The sequence below is a fragment of the Cherax quadricarinatus genome, chromosome 59 (assembly GCF_038502225.1).
Source record: "Cherax quadricarinatus isolate ZL_2023a chromosome 59, ASM3850222v1, whole genome shotgun sequence".
Lineage (NCBI taxonomy): Eukaryota > Metazoa > Arthropoda > Malacostraca > Decapoda > Parastacidae > Cherax > Cherax quadricarinatus.
Genome location: NC_091350.1, coordinates 12,439,011 through 12,456,420, shown reverse-complemented (window position 1 = coordinate 12,456,420; position 17,410 = coordinate 12,439,011). Strand labels below are relative to the sequence as shown.

The window sequence follows — 17,410 nt, the reverse complement described above, 5'->3', positions numbered from 1 at the left end:
ACACTGTGTGTAGTTCCCTGCTGTATCCACACCTTCAACACTGTGTGTAGTTCCCTGCTGTATCCACACCTTCAACACTGTGTGTAGTTCCCTGCTGTATCCACACCTTCAGCACTGTGTGTAGTTCCCTGCTGTATCCACACCTTCAACACTGTGTGTAGTTCCCTGCTGTATCCACACCTTCTTCAGCAGTGTGTGTAGTTCCCTGCTGTATCCACACCTTCAGCACTGTGTGTAGTTCCCTGCTGTATCCACACCTTCAACACTGTGTGTAGTTCCCTGCTGTATCCACACCTTCTTCAGCAGTGTGTGTAGTTCCCTGCTGTATCCACACCTTCAACACTGTGTGTAGTTCCCTGCTGTATCCACATCTTCTCTTCCGTTAATACTTTTCATATTCCAACCTACTATTACCTTAACCTTGGATACATTTATTCTCTTGTCTTTTCTAAAGGTTAGTCAGGTTCATATTATTATTTGAACCTCTTTTATCTGTTCTCTCTCTTATGTGTCAAGATCCGACGCATCTGACATCACGTACTTGTTTTAACCGTGATCTTCCCATGTTTGTCAAATACCGCATATGCATGTGTAGCACTTGCAACTTTAACTGATATATATATATATATATATATATATATATATATATATATATATATATATATATATATATATATATATATATATATATATATATATATATATACAGATTCAAATTAATTTGTAATAAACAATTGTCAAAGAATAAAGAGAATGGCGGAAGAGGGACGCGAACCGCGGTCTGTAAATTAACAGTACTGTTCCAGCTACCCAGGCCTCTATAGGAAGGAATCAAAGTAATTCTTACACTCTTACAGTATTACATTCTGTCAGAAGCACCAACTGTAACCCAACTGAACTCCTTCCCTAGACCCAGAAACTTTAGCACCAGATCTATTCTTACCCCACCCTCAGGATTTACCAGGTATAAATTATGATGTACCTTTCTCGCCTATATTCTAAGGAATACAGTCGAAGGTATTTCAGGCGTTCCCAGTAGTGTAGATATTTGACTGACTGTATACGAGCAGTGGAAGTTCTTTGTTCTATGTACACACTCCTGTAATCTTTACTTGTTCACCTTGCTTAATTATTTTCACCTTCAGCATTTATCAATATTTTCTTTCTTTTGCAGAGGAAACAGTGAGATGTGACCCACCACACGCTGAGCTACCACACGCTACCCTACCCCAAGCCTCCCCATGAGAGGTTGAACCTCACGCTGCAATACCCCAAGCCTCCCCACGCTAGATTAAACGTCACACAGTCACCAACACACCAGAAAGACCAAAACTTGGCTTTAACCCCGTGATACACCTGTAACTAGTATTTATCCACCGTCAGTCCTACCTGACGACACACTCAGGTGCTGACCCTTGCTCACTCTCAACCAAATATTCAATACCAGTTCGTCTATAATAATGCAACGTAACGCACTAAATTATATATTATTTGCTGAAATGCTTTAAAAATATAGAAAATATACCAAAATAGATAATTTCGATAGAAAACCCACTGAAGCAGACTAGGCATAAAGATAACACATTACAATAGGTCGGATCATGTAAGAAATGCTCCACAATAGGTCAGGTTACATATGATACGCTTTAAAAGAGGTCAGATCATATAGAAATCACTGAAGTAGACTCCATCACACAGAATTCTTGGAAAGGCTTAAGAAACCATTACAAAACGGATTACAACACCCTAATATAAGGGGAAAATGAATGACCACCTTGAAACAATGGACACACTGACGGAACACCACACGCAGCCATATCGCAGCAGATTATAACCAATATTCACAGTTTATCGGTATACTCAACAAAATCCAAAGTGAATCCAAGTCCTGCTCAAATCTGTCATGTTCCTCTGTAGGAGGTCCTAAACCACGGTAAATTTTCTCGTCAAATAACGCCAAAGACTCGCCAAATCAAGATTGCCTATACTCAAGATAAGACGTTTAAATCTCCATGAGATTACTTCACACTTGTCTAAAGAAGGACTAAGACTAGAATCTACCTCTAGGAGCCGGCTAGAACCGACTTGTTGAACCCGTCCCAGCTCGTAAGACTTACTCTTCCCCAAATCAGCTAAGCTACAACACAAATCGTAATGTGAAACTACATTACAACACAAGTCACAATTGAAAACTATATTACAACACAAATCGCAATAGAAAACTATATTACAACACAAGTGACAATAGAAAACAGCACAAACCAAAACAAACTAGCGTAATTACTTCTAACGCCCACCAAATCATACCTGAATACCGTTGAATCCCACCACATCGCCGGCGTGGTCATCATCAGTACGTGATCAACGCAGAGCTAGCCTGCAGCTGAGTGCCATGGACACCTGCAAGAAAGGAGTGGCCTTCACTGTGCCAACCGTCTGTGCCATCCTCCTCATCCTCCTCCTACCAGCTTCAGGTAAGTCCTCATAAATTCTATCAAAAATACCTCTGATATACCTTTGAAAGGTTTCCAGAGTTGTCCTACTCTCGTTGCACGGCCTTGAGCAAGGCTTCTCTGGTCTACTAGGATGTTGCTGCTGACTCCCCGCTGGTCCACATACCTTCACAGCCTGGTTCATCTCTTATTGTTCTTCCTGAGTTTCGTAATTACCTGCTGGTAATTGTATCAGTCATTATTATTATTATTATTACCAATATCATATAGAAATGTTAAGGCTGGAAGGGTGATAATCCCTTGGAAAGGGAGGTAATCAAGTTTGAAGTAAGGTGAGGATAGCTTCAGTTGTTTATATCAGGAGTCCTTTACCGGCATCAAGGTCATCTCCTTAATGGCCAGATAACTATCAGGGATTTTTACATTGTTCAAAACAAACTGGATGTCATGTGAACTTGTAAACTCCCGGCACTTTACTCTCTCTGTCGTCTCTGTATCACCTACTTTGAATGAGGCGCCTCGGTGCTCAAGATCTCTTGTTCCGAGAAATTGAAGTTGTTCAAGGAAAAGAACAACGAACTACAAGGTTTTTCACTTGTAGGAGGCCCCGAGTTATCGTTTATTACAGATATAATATACTAACAAGACGGCGGCAACTACGGGAGTACCAAATCAAGGCCTCCTACCAGTGCAACACTGTACTTGAGTCCCCCGTCCTGACTCTGCCCAAGTTAGGAACGATCGTGGCGAGAATCATAAACATGACAATTTTATTTTTAGGGGGTGCCTTTCAGCAATGAATAATTCATGTATTTTTTAGATCTTTTTGTGACTTAATAATAATATTAATAATGCAAGTCTTTGACTGTTAAAATTAGAGACGAGGTGTATAAGAGTTTAGCAGATTATAGAATCTTCAGTCTCTCAGCTAGACACACAGAAAGTCTTGAAACTGACGACATGATCATATGTATGTATGTATATATGTATATATATATATATATATATATATATATATATATATATATATATATATATATATATATATATATATATATATATATATATATATATATATATACGGATACAAGATAAGCTTTATATTTTTGCATATGTTATGTGCAGAGTGAACTGTTATGTATAGAAAAAGGTTAACTTTATACACAGATTCTACAATACCTGTCGACACGTGTCGTTTCTCACATGGTATCTCATTACCTTTAAAAAAAAAGTAATTTCCCCAACTTTCCTGATCATTTCTTAAGAGGTGATGTTTCATTGTCCACCTCGCTTATATTATCCTTCTGTTATGTTACTATAATTTCCATTAACTACACTTGTATTGTCTGTTGGTGGTTGTGGGGATTATCTTCTCCAGGGTCTGGTCTGGGACCGGGCCCCTGGGAAATATTCCCAGAACCGGGCCGGACCGTGCTTCCTTACCAACCCAGGTTGGAGAGGAAATAATACGAGATTAATTAGAACTATGAAGAAACACACGGGAAAGTAACGGTACTTGTTTATTAGATGTAATCAGAAATCTTCGAGCTTAAGAGCTGTCATGTTACGCATTGCTGAGAAAGAGACGAGCAGCAATCTTGCCAGTACCAGGCTTCCATTTTACATTTATTTCAGAGGAGGATAGTACCTCCCTGAATGGTTACTGCCCACCAGTCTACTACCAATTATAGGTAAATAGACGGAGGCTACACTTATAGGTAGATAGATTGCAGCTACAATTGTAGGTAGCTAAACAGCGGCTACTATTATAGGTAGACAGACTACGGCTACAATTATAGGTAGACTACGGCTACAATTATAGGTAGCTAGCCTGCAGCTACAATTATAGGCAGCTAGACTGAGGTTACAATTACAGGTAGCTAGACTGAGACAACAGTTTTAGGTAGGTAAACTGTGGCTACAATTATAGGCAGCTCAACCGCAGCTAGACTGCGGCTATAATTATAGGCAGCTAGACCGTCTAGTCCTTCCTAGCAGATATAACTGTTATACTGATGGATAAACGCTAAATCAGTAGGGATTACATAGAACCTGAGGAATAACATGTAAGAGGTGTCATCCCAAGAAAGGTCAGTTCGAATTCCTTGAATCAAGAGCCCTTCACCAGCATCAAGGCACCATGGAAGGTTCTCTGCCTTTCCCTTGACACGGGTAGAGGGAAGCCAGAAACAAATACATTCTGCAAAGAATAAAATGTCACAATATCTTGGCTGGAACAATTAACAACAACAAAAAAATAATGAGAAGAACGTTATGACGACGTTTCGGTCCATCCTGGACCACTGTCAGGTCACAACTGTAAAAATGGACTTCTCTACTTTTCTTGCTTAAATTCTCAGTGTTGATGACGGTGGCAGTGTTGGGTGAGTATACAGTTGTCAGGTCACTGCTGAGACAGTTTACATCTCCAGTCAGTCTTCCTGCCTACCCACAAGTACTCATCATTTAAGTTTTCCTAAGCTAAACTAATTATTATTATTATTATTGTTATTATTATTATTATTGTTATTATTATTATTATTATTATTATTATTATTATTATTATTATTATTATTATTATATGATGGATATAATAATAATGAGAGGTAATCATGTTTGGCCCTAGGAAGGGGATGGGTAGCTTCAGGTCCTAGCATCAAGAGCCCTTCACCAGCATCAAGGTACCCTTCTCGTAGAATACCAAGGTAACATTTCTTCTCTTACCGTAGTTCTCAGTTGAAGATCAAGCTGCGTGTTCAACTAGGACTACACCTGATCCAACTATTTATAAAGTATCTACCATGAATGGTGTTTTATTCGTCAGGAAACAAGAGTGTAAAGAATAAATAGGCACAATACCGTGACTGGAACAATACGCATATAACACTGGTCAACAACCAAAATGCTTCCGAGACCAGAGTAACAATTTCCACCTAATTTTAGGTCACTGATAATGAATATCATAGTTAAAATTGTTTGTTAGGTCTACTTTTCAATATAGACCTACGTGTCACATCAGGTTCCAACAGGCTTGTGGCAGTGTGTTTCTTACCACACTCACAGTCTGACTGACCTTCATTATTGTTCCAGCAGTCATAGAAGGTGGTTGTGTTGTGTAAGTTTATATTCTGAGGTGAAAACTAAGTTATTTTCTTAGCCAAACAGGGCGGATACACCAAGTGCTGCTGCTTTCTATGTGACTGGGACAGCCGTACAAGAGGTTCCCACTACATTAGAAGAGACTGACCACCTCGTCAATCATTGGAACCTGAGATGTAAAATGTTCAACATCCATCTCTCATTGAACCAAACAAAATTTACCTACCACCACTACACATAAAACTGGGGCTCATGAAAAACTTTGTAAAAGCTATGGACAAATCCAGTCAGGGATTCAAGTATTTAACATCAAAATTCCCCTCACTGAGTGACGCTAAGATAAGAGAGGGAGTCTTCAATGGTCCTCAGATTCGAGAGCTTCTTAAAGATGGTGACTTTGAATCAGACCTTCATGGGGAGGAGAAAGCTGCTTGGGAAGCATTCCAGTTAGTGGCGAAGGGATATCTCGGAAACAGAAGGGAAGGCAACTATGAAGAATTGGTGGAAAACCTCATCAAGGCTTACAAGAACATGGGATGTAACATGTCACTTAAAATCCACTTTTTGAACACATTTAGACTTCTTTCCAGCGAACTGTGAGGCAGTTAGTGACAAACATGGTGAAAGGTTTCAATAAGATATTTCAAGCATGGAAAAATGGTACCAGGACATATGAGGCACAAAAATGTTTACTGATTATTACTGGACATTGGCAAGAGATGATTCTTCAGCCCATTATAAGTGTCAAGCAAAAAAGCAGAGAGTTGGTACAGATTAGAGTTTGAAACATACTGACATATTGTATGTTACAATAAAATAATCAAATATTACATGTCTCGTATCTTTAAACATGTAGCCAATAAGCATTTTTCAAGGTGATATTTGGATTCAGGACATGAAAATACATAAGAATTAACTAATCTCATTTAAGAAGCTAATAACTTTTTAAAAAAACTGTTGACCAGAGAAATTTACAAATGAGCGAGGGACCCTTACTCTTGTGTCAGTGTTACTTTCTAAATGGTCCAAATCGGACCGAAACGTCATCGTAATCTCCTCTCTCCTATGTACAGGTTATCTATATATTAAAGAGCCAGGTCTTAAACAGATAATGACCCGTCACGGGGTAATCATCGGCTGGTTCACCCCAGCTACGTTTTATACCACATATAAAACTAAGAATGCTCACTACATGGCAGGGTATCTTAGGATTACATTACTAGTGGCAACTGACTCCTGTGCCTGTGTTTGCAAACCCATGTGTAGCCACCTAGAAGAATACCAATAAGAGAGGAGAGAGACGGTCTCCGGGGAGGTTTCTACAGGAGGACGCAATGTAACAAACTATTGAAGTTCAACTGGAAGAGGTTCAAGGTCATGCAATCCGGGATAGGTCAGGAAAGACCGGTAGATAGAGTACAAACTCGGAGGAAACAAGTCACAAACATGAACGAAGCAAAAGATCGGGAGAACAATATCAGCCTCATAACCTCAACTAGTGTATTTCCTAGTATATGTCAACTAGTGTATTTCCTAGTATATGTCAGCTAGTGTATTTCCTAGTATATGTCAACTAGTGTATTTCCTAGTATATGTCAACTAGTGTATTTCCTAGTATATGTCAACTAGTGTATTTCCTAGTATATGTCAACTAGTGTATCTCCTAGTATACGTCAACTAACTAGTGTATTTCCTAGTATATATCAACTAGTGTATTTCCTAGTATATGTCAACTAGTGTATCTCCTAGTATATGTCAACTAGTGTATCTCCTAGTATACGTCAAATAACTAGTGTATTTCCTAGTATATGTTAACTAGTGTATTTCCTAGTATATGTCAGCTATGTATTTTCTAGTATATGTCAGCTAGTGTATTTCCTAGTATATGTTAACTAGTGTATTTCTTAGTATATGTCAGCTATGTATTTTCTAGTATATGTCAGCTATGTATTTTCTAGTATATGTCAACTAGTGTATTTCCTAGTATATGTCAGCTATGTATTTTCTAGTATATGTCAGCTAGTGTATTTCCTAGTATATGTCAGCTAATGTATTTCCTAGTATATGTTAACTAGTGTATTTCCTAGTATATGTCAGCTATGTATTTTCTAGTATATGTCAGCTAGTGTATTTCCTAGTATATGTCAGCTATGTATTTTCTAGTATATGTCAACTAGTGTATTTCCTAGTATATGTCAGCTATGTATTTTCTAGTATATGTCAGCTAATGTATTTCCTAGTATATCTCAGCTAGTGTATTTCCTAGTATACGTCAACTAATGTATTTCCTGGAATATGTCAACTAGTGTATTTCCTAGTATACGTCAACTAATGTATTTCCTGGAATATGTCAACTAGTGTATTTCCTAGTATATGTCAACTAGTGTATTTCCTAGAATATGTCAACTAGTGTATTTCCTAGAATATGTCAACTAGTGTATTTCCTAGAATATGTCAACTAGTGTATTTCCTAGAATATGTCAACTAGTGTATTTCCTAGAATGTCAACTAGTGTATTTCCTAGAATGTCAAATAGTGTATTTCCTAGAATGTCAACTAGTGTATTTCCTAGAATGTCAACTAGTGTATTTCCTAGTATATGTCAGAAAGCTTGTTAAAAATTCCATTAAATTTTGTACACACTATCAGACTCATGGTAGAGTCCTCATCAGAAAATACAAATATTCAAAAGACTGAAAATAATTGAAGGTTGGTAAGGAGACTATTGTCATAGTTATGGTGTGAGCACTATGACACACATGAGAGAAACCGATCCTGGCCACCTGTAGAGATGAACACAAGTAGAGACATGGTTACGGCGTATAACATACCGAAAGAAACCGATACGGACGATAGCAACAAACTGTTTGAAAAGCGACAAACAACAGATGACCATTAAAGATGGTAGGAAGTGTTTATTCAGTCTCAGAGCAACATGGAAGTGGATGGAACTGAATCTGATTGTCCATACTCAGTTTATCAAATTAGATACAATAAAAAAAGACCACAAATCAATAATGCCGAAAGATGAAGCTTAAGAGTCGGTGCCAGGAGCAAGGACTCAACCCCCGCAAACACAAATCGGTGAATGCACACACTGGAACTTCAACACTAACTATATATATATATATATATATATATATATATATATATATATATATATATATATATATATATATATATATATATATATATATATATATATGTCGTGCCGAATATGTAAAACTGGTCAATTAGCAAGAAGTCATTTAAAATAAAGTCGTTTCTAAAATTTTCTCTTATATGTTTAAAGATATATTTTTTTCATTAATATTGATGTAAAAATTTATAATTTTGCACCAAAAGAATCTTAGAAAACTTAACTAACCTTATTTTAACAAAAACAATTTATTTTAGTCTAACCCAACTAACTATATTTTATATAAGTTTACAATAATTTAATACTAAACAAACACAGTGAAATATATTTTTTTCGTTAGGTTCAGAATGATTTTGGCAAAATTATTGCATACACAAATTTTCACTTGTCCTATATGGCAAGATGAACGTTGCTATTTAAGCCAAGATCGCAAGTTCTGCCTATTCGGCACGACATATATATATATATATATATATATATATATATATATATATATATATATATATATATATATATATATATATATATATATATATATATATATATATATATATAAATATATATGACCATGACCAGGACCAGAGAGGCCTGGTCATGGACCGGGCCGCGGGGGCGTTGATCCCCGGAATGTATGTATGTATGTATGTATGTATGGTTCCTGCCTCCAGTACATCACTCGCCAGACTGTTCCACTTCCTGACCACTCTATGACTGAAGAAATGCTTCCTAACATCCCTGTGGCTCATCTGAGTCTTCAACTTCCAAGAGTGACCCCTTGTTTCTGTGTCCCCTCTCTGGAACATCTTGTCTCTGCCCACCTTGTCTATTCCACTAAGTATTTTGTATGTCGTCATCATGTCTCCCCTATCCCTCCTTCCTCCAGTGTCGTCAGGCCGATTTCCCTCAACCTTTCTTCATAGGACATTCCCCTTAGCTCTGGAACTAACCTTGCCGCAAACCTTTGCACTTTCTCTAATTTCTTAACGTGTTTAACCCGATGCGGGTTCCAAACTGGTGCTGCATACTCCAGTATGGGCCTGACGTGCACAGTGTACAGTGTCTTGAAAGATTCCTTACTTAGGTATCGGAATGCTAATCTCAGGTTTGCCAGGCGCCCATATGCTGCAGCAGTTATCTGGTTGATGTGTGCTTCTGGAGACGTGCTCGGTGTTATACTCATGCCAACATCTTTCTCCTTGAGCGAGATTTGCAGTCGTTGGCCACCTAGCCTATACTCTGTCTGCGGTCTTCTTTGCCCCTCTCCGATCTTCATGACTTTGCATTTTGCAGGGTTGAATTCAAGAGGTCAGTTGCTGGACCACATGTCCAGCCTGTCCAGGTCTCTTTGAAGTCCCATATGATCCTCATCTGATTTAATTCTCCTCATTAACTTCACATCATCTGCGAACAGGGACACTTCTGAGTCTATCCCTTCCATCATGTCATTCACATATACCAGAAATAGCACTGGTCCTAGGACCGACCCCTGCGGGACCCCGCTTGCCAAAGGTGCCCACTGTGATACCTCATCACTTACCATAACTCGTTGTTGCCTCCCTGTCAGGTATTCTCTGATCCACTGAAGTGCCCTTCCCGTTATACGCGCCTGATCCTCTAGCTTCTGCACTAATCACTTGTGAGGAACTGTGTCGAAGGCCTTCTTGCAGTCCAACAAAATGCAATCAACCCACCCCTCTCTCTCGTCTCATACTTCTGTTACTTTATCATAAAACTCCAGAAGGTTTGTGACACAGGATTTGCCTTCCATGAAACCGTTTTATCATACCTCTGCTTAAGCTATGTATGGATCCTGCCTCCACTACATCGCTTCCCAAACTATTCCACTTACTGACTATTCTGTGGCTGAAGAAATACTTCCTAACATCCCTGTGATTCATCTGTGTCTTCAGCTTCCAACTGTGTCCCCTTGTTACTGTGTCCAATCTCTGGAACATCCTGTCTTTGTCCACCTTGTGTGTATGTGTGTGTGTGTGTGTGTGTGTGTGTGTGTGTGTGTGTGTGTGTGTGTGTGTGTGTGTGTGTGTGTGTGTGTGTGTGTGTGTACTCACCTAGTTGTGATTGCAGGGGTCGATTCATAGCTCCTGGCCCCGCCTCTTCACTGGTGTGTGTGTGTGTGTGCGTGTGTGTGTGTGTGTATGTACTCACCTAATTGTACTCACCTAATTGTGGTTGCAGGGGTCGAGACTCACTCCTGGCCCCGCCTCTTCACTGATCGCTACTGGATCCTCTCTCTCTCTGCTTCCTGAGCTTTGTCATACCTCTTCTTAAAACTATGTATGGTTCCTGCCTCCACTACTTCACTTGCTAGGCTATTCCACTTGCTGACAACTCTATGACTGAAGAAATACTTCCTAACGTCCCTATGACTCGTCTGAGTCTTCAGCTTCCAGTTGTGACCCCTTGTCCCTGTGTCCCCTCTCTGGAACATCCTATCTCTGTCCACCTTGTCTATTCCCCGCAGTATCTTGTATGTCGTTATCATGTCTCCCCTGACCCTTCTGTCCTCCAGTGTCGTCAGTCCGATTTCCCTTAACCTTTCCTCGTACGACATTCCCTTGAGCTCTGGGACTAGCCTTGTTGCAAACCTTTGTACTTTCTCTAACTTCTTGACGTGCTTGACCAGGTGTGGGTTCCAGACTGGTGCTGCATACTCCAGTATGGGCCTAACATACACAGTGTACAGTGTCTTGAACGATTCCTTATTAAGGTATCGGAACGCTATTCTCAGGTTTGCCAGGCGCCCGTATGCTGCAGCAGTTATTTGGTTGATGTGTGCCTCCAGTGATGTGCTCGGTGTTATGGTCACCCCAAGGTCTTTCTCCCTGAGTGAGGTCTGTAGTCTTTGTCCACCTAGTCTATACTCTGTCTGCAGTCTTCTTTGCCCCTCCCCAATCTTCATGACTTTGCATTTGGCTGGATTGAATTCGAGAAGCCAGTTGCTGGACCACATGTCCAGCCTGTCCAGGTCTCTTTGCAGTCCTGCCTCATCCTCATCCGATTTAATTCTTCTCATCAACTTCACGTCATCTGCGAACAGGGACACTTCAGAGTCTATTCCTTCCATCATGTCGTTCACATATATCAAAAATAGCACTGGTCCTAGAACTGACCCCTGTGTAACCCCGCTCGTAACGGGCGCCCACTGTGATACCTCTTCACGTACCATGACTCGCTGCTGCCTCCCTGTCAGGTATTCTCTTATCCATTGCAGTGCCCTCCCTTTTACGTGCGCCTGATCCTCCAGCTTCTGCACTAATCTCTTGTGGGGAACTGTGTCAAAGGCCTTCCTGCAGTCTAGGAAAACGCAATCTACCCACCCCTCTCTCTCTCGTGTCTTACTTCTGTTACCTTGTCATAAAACTCCAGGAGGTTTGTGATACAAGATTTGCCTTCCATGAACCCATACTGGTTTTCATTTATAATCTTGTTCCTTTCCAGGTGTTCGACCACTCTCCTCCTGATAATCTTCTCCATGACTTTGCACACAATACATGTCAAAGACACAGGTCTGTAGTTTAGTGCCTCGTTTCTGTTTCCTTTCTTAAATATGGGGACTACATTAGCTGTCTTCCATTTCTCAGGTAGTTGCCCAGTTTCAAGGGATGTTTTGAAGATTGTGGTTAGAGGCACGCACGGCATATCTGCTCCTTCTCTAAGGACCCATGGGGAGATGTTGTCCGGTCCCATCGCCTTTGAGGTGTCAAGGTCACTTAAGAGCTTCTTCACCTCCTCCTCAGTTGTTCGTATGTCATCCAACACTTGTTGGTATATTCCCTCTTGATGTTCCCTTCTGTGCTGTCTTCCCACAGCCCTTCCTGTCTCTACTGTAAAAACTTCCTTAAATCTCCTGTTCAGCTCCTCACATACCTCCTGATCATTTCTTGTGAGTTCTCCACCTTCTGTCCTTAATCTGAACACCTGGTCTTTGACTGTTGTCTTCCTCCTGATGTGGCTATACAACAGTTTCGGGTCAGTCTTGATTCTCGATGCTATGTCATTTTCATACTTTCGCTGGGCCTCCCTCCTTACCTGTGCGTACTCATTCCTGGCTCTGCGACTGATCTCCCTATTTTCGTGTGTTCTCTGCCTTCTGTACTTTTTCCATTCTCTATTGCACTTTGTTTTTGCCTCCTTACACCGTCCGGTAAACCAGGGGCTCGTTCTGGTCTTCCCGTTGTTAATGTTGCCCTTGGGAATAAACCTTTCCACTGCCTCCTTGCATTTTGTTGTTACATATTCCATCATTTCATTTACTGGCTTTCCTGCCAGTTCTCTGTCCCACTGGACCTCCCGCAGGAAGTTCTTCAACCCTATGTACTCCCCTCTTTTATAGTCAGGCTTTTCCCATTCAACTCCTGTTATTCTCTCCACTTGCAGCTCTAATATGTATTCAAAGCACAGAACCACGTGGTCGCTAGCTCCTAGGGGACTCTCATACTTGATGTCCTCAATATCTGAGCTGCCCAGGGTGAACACAAGGTCCAATCTTGCTGGTTCATCCTCCCCTCTCACTCTGGTAGTGTCCTTAACATGTTGGTGCATGAGGTTTTCCAGCACCACGTCCAACATCCTGGCTCTCCATGTTTCGGGACTCCCATGTGGCTCCAGGTTTTCCCAGTCAATCTCCCTGTGGTTGAAATCCCCCATAACCAGCAACTTTGCTCTGCTGGAGTGAGCTCTTCTTGCCACCTCAGCAAGTGTGTCCACCATTGCTCTGTTGCTCTCTTCATATTCCTCTCTTGGCCTCCTGCAGTTCTGTGGTGGATTATACATCACTGCAATCACCACTTTGTGTTCCCCAGACTGAAGTGTACCTGCTATGTAGTCTCTTTCTCCCGTCTCATCTATTCCTTCCATTTTCTCGAATTTCCATCTGTTTTTACGAGCAGAGCAACCCCTGCCCCTTCTATCTTTCCTCATGATCTGGTATCCTGGTGGGAAGATTGCATCTGTTATTGTCTCCGTGAGTTTTGTTTCTGTAACTGCTATGATGTCTGGGGACTTCTCATTGATTCTTTCTTGCCATTCCTCATGTTTATTCGTTAATCCATCTGCATTTGTGTACCAAACCTTCAACTTCTGTTCTAATACTGTAACTGTGGTGCGGGGGGGGGGGGTGGAAACAGAGGGATCGGTGTGTGATGGTTGGTTTGGATTGTTCAGTTGCCTTGGGGGTGTTGTGGCTGTGTGTGTGTGTGTGTGTGTGTGTGTGGGTGGGTGTGTGGGTGTGTGTGTGTGTGTGTGTGTGTGTGTGTGTGTGTGTGTGTGTGTGTGTGTGTGTGCGCGCGCGTGTGTGTGTGTGTGTGTGTGTGTGTGTGTGTGTGTGTGTGTGTGTGTGTGTGTGTGTGTGTGTGTGTGTGTGTGTGTACTCACCTATTTGTACTCACCTATTTGTGGTTGCAGGGGTCGAGTCCTAGCTCCTGGCCCCGCCTCTTCACCGGTTGCTACTAGGCCCTCTCTCTCCCCGTTCCATGAGCTTTATCAAACCTCGTCTTAAAACTGTGTATGGTTCCTGCCTCCACTACGTCATTTTCTAGGCTATTCCACTGCCTTACAACTCTATGACTGAAGAATACTTCCTACTATCTCTCTGACTCATTTGTGTCTTCAACTTCCAATTGTGGCCTCTTGTTTCTGTGTCCCCTCCCTGGAACATCCTGTCCTTGTCCACCTTGTCTATTCCACGCAGTATTTTATATGTCGTTACCCTCCTGTCCTCCAGTGTCGTCAGGCCGATTTCCCTTAATCTTTCTTCATAGGACATTCCCCTTAGCTCTGGAACTAACCTTGTCGCAAACCTTTGTACTTTCTCTAGTTTCTTGACGTGCTTTATCAAGTGCGGGTTCCAAACAGGTGCTGCATACTCCAGTATGGGCCTGACATACACGGTGTACAGTGTCTTGAATGATTCCTTACTAAGGTATCGGAATGCTGTTCTCAGGTTTGCCAGGCGCCCATATGTTGCAGCAGTTATCTGATTGATGTGTGCTTCCGGAGACATGCTCGGTGTTATACTCACCCCAAGATCTTTCTCCTTGAGTGAGGTTTGCAGTCTTTGGCCACCTAGCCTATACTCTGTCTGTGGTCTTCTGTGCCCTTCCCCTATCTTCATGACTTTGCATTTGGCAGGATTAAATTCGAGAAGCCATTTGCTGGACCAGGTGTCCAGTCTGTCCAGGTCTCTTTGAAGTCCTGCCTGGTCCTCATCAGATTTAATTCTCCTCATTAACTTCACATCATCTGCAAACAGGGACACTTCTGAGTCTAACCCTTCCGTCATGTCGTTCACATATACCAAAAATAGCACTGGTCCTAGGACCGACCCCTGTGGGACCCCGCTCGTCACAGGTGCCCACTGTGATACATCATTACGTACCATGACTCGTTGTTGCCTCCCTGTCAGGTATTCTCTGATCCATTGCAGTGCCCTTCCTGTTATATGCGCCTGATGCTCTAGCTTCTGCACTAATCTCTTGTGAGGAACTGTGTCAAAGGCCTTCTTGCAGTCCAAGAAGATGCAATCAACCCACCCCTCTCTCTCTTGTCTTACTTCTGTTATTTTATCATAAAACTCCAGAAGGTTTGTGACACAGGATTTGCCTTCCGTGAATCCGAGCTGGTTGGCATTTATACTCCTGTTCCGTTCCAGGTGCTCCACCACTCTCCTCCTGATAATCTTCTCCATAATTTTGCATACTATACACGTCAATGACACAGGTCTATAGTTTAGTGCCTCTTTTCTGTCTCCTTTTTTGAAAATGGGAACTACATTTGCCGTCTTCCATACCTCAGGTAGTTGCCCAGTTTCCAGAGATGTGTTGAAGATTGTGGTAAGTGGCACGCACAACATATCTGCTCCCTCTCTAAGGACCCACGGAGAGATGTTGTCCGGTCCCATTGCCTTTGAGGTATCGATGTCCCTTAGCAGTTTCTTCACCTCCTCCTCATCTGTATGTATGTCGTCCAACACTTGTTGGTGTATTCCTTGCTGGTGTCCCCATCTGGTCTGTCCCCCCAGAGTCCTTCCTGTCTCTACTGTAAATACTTCCTTAAATCTCGTGTTGAGCTCCTCACATACCTCTTGATCGTTTCTTGTGAGTTCTCCACCTTGTGTGTGTGTGTGTGTGTGTGTGCGTACACACGTACACTGTCATATGTACACTAAAGTGTAGACATGTATACTGCCATATGTGGGAACGCATATAGACAAGTATACTTCCGTATGTACACAGGGTCACACCCACGTACACGCACTCGGAGCACTGACCATGAATCCTGACATTTATTTCTGCTATAGTATTAACATTTTATACACTACCAGGGTGCCACTACTACCATATACACTACCAGGGTGCCACTACTACCATATACACTACCAGGGTGCCACTACTACCATATAAACTACCAGGGTGCCACTACTACCATATACACTACCAGGGTGCCACTACTACCATATACACTACCAGGGTGCCACTACTACCATATAAACTACCAGGGTGCCATTACTACCATATACACTACCAGGGTACCACTACTATCATATACACTACCAGGGTGCCACTACTACCATATAAACTACCAGGGTACCACTACTACCATATACACTACCAGGGTACCACTACTACCATATAAACTACCAGGGTACCACTACTACCATATACACTACCAGGATAACACTACTACCATATACACTACCAGGGTACAATTACTACCATATACACTATCAGGGTACCACTACTACCATATGCACTACCAGGGTACCACTACTACCATATACACTACCAGGGTACAACTACTACCATATACACTACCAGGGTACCACTACTACCATATACACTACCAGGGTACCACTACTACCATATACACTACCAGGGTACCACTACTACTATATACACTACCAGGGTACTACTACTACCGTATACACTACCAAGGTACCACTACTACCATATACGCTACCAGGATACCACTACTACCATATACACTACCAGGGTACCACTACTACTATATACACTACCAGAGTACCACTACTACCATATACACTACCAGGGTACCACTACTACCATATACACTACCAGGGTACCACTACTACCATATACACTACCAGGGTACCACTACTACCATATACACTACCAGGGTACCACTACTACCATATACACTACCAGGATACTACTACTACCATATGCACTACCAGGGTACAACTACTACCATATACACTACCAGGGTACCACTACTACCATATACACTACCAGGGTACAACTACTACCATATACACTACCAGGGTACCACTACTACCATATACACTACCAGGGTGCCACTACTACCATATATACTACCAGGGTACCACTACTACCATATACACTACCAGGGTACCACTACTACCATATACACTACCAGGGTACAACTACTACCATATACACTACCAGGGTACCACTACTACCATATACACTACCAGGGTACAACTACTACCATATACACTACCAGGGTACAACTACTACCATATAAACTACCAGGGTGCCACTACTACCATATATACTACCAGGGTACCACTACTACCATATACACTACCAGGGTACCACTACTACCATATATACTACCCGGGTACCACTACTACCATATACACTACCAGGGTACCACTACTACCATATACACTACCAGGGTACAACTACTACCATATACACTACCAGGGTACCACTACTAC

General features: G+C 41.7%; 1 protein-coding gene across 5 annotated transcripts in view; it reads left to right on the top strand.

Annotated features, from left to right (window-relative positions):
* Positions 1-17,410, top strand: part of LOC138854438 (neuronal acetylcholine receptor subunit alpha-4-like) — a 467,533-nt gene that overhangs the window by 243,129 nt on the left and 206,994 nt on the right. For all 5 annotated transcript variants that reach the window (XM_070097734.1, XM_070097735.1, XM_070097736.1 and 2 more), the window contains exon 2: positions 1,175-2,474. In XM_070097734.1, the coding sequence (XP_069953835.1) occupies positions 2,393-2,474 (82 nt within the window). In that variant the 5' untranslated portion in view covers positions 1,175-2,392. The remainder of the gene's footprint in view (positions 1-1,174; positions 2,475-17,410) is intronic.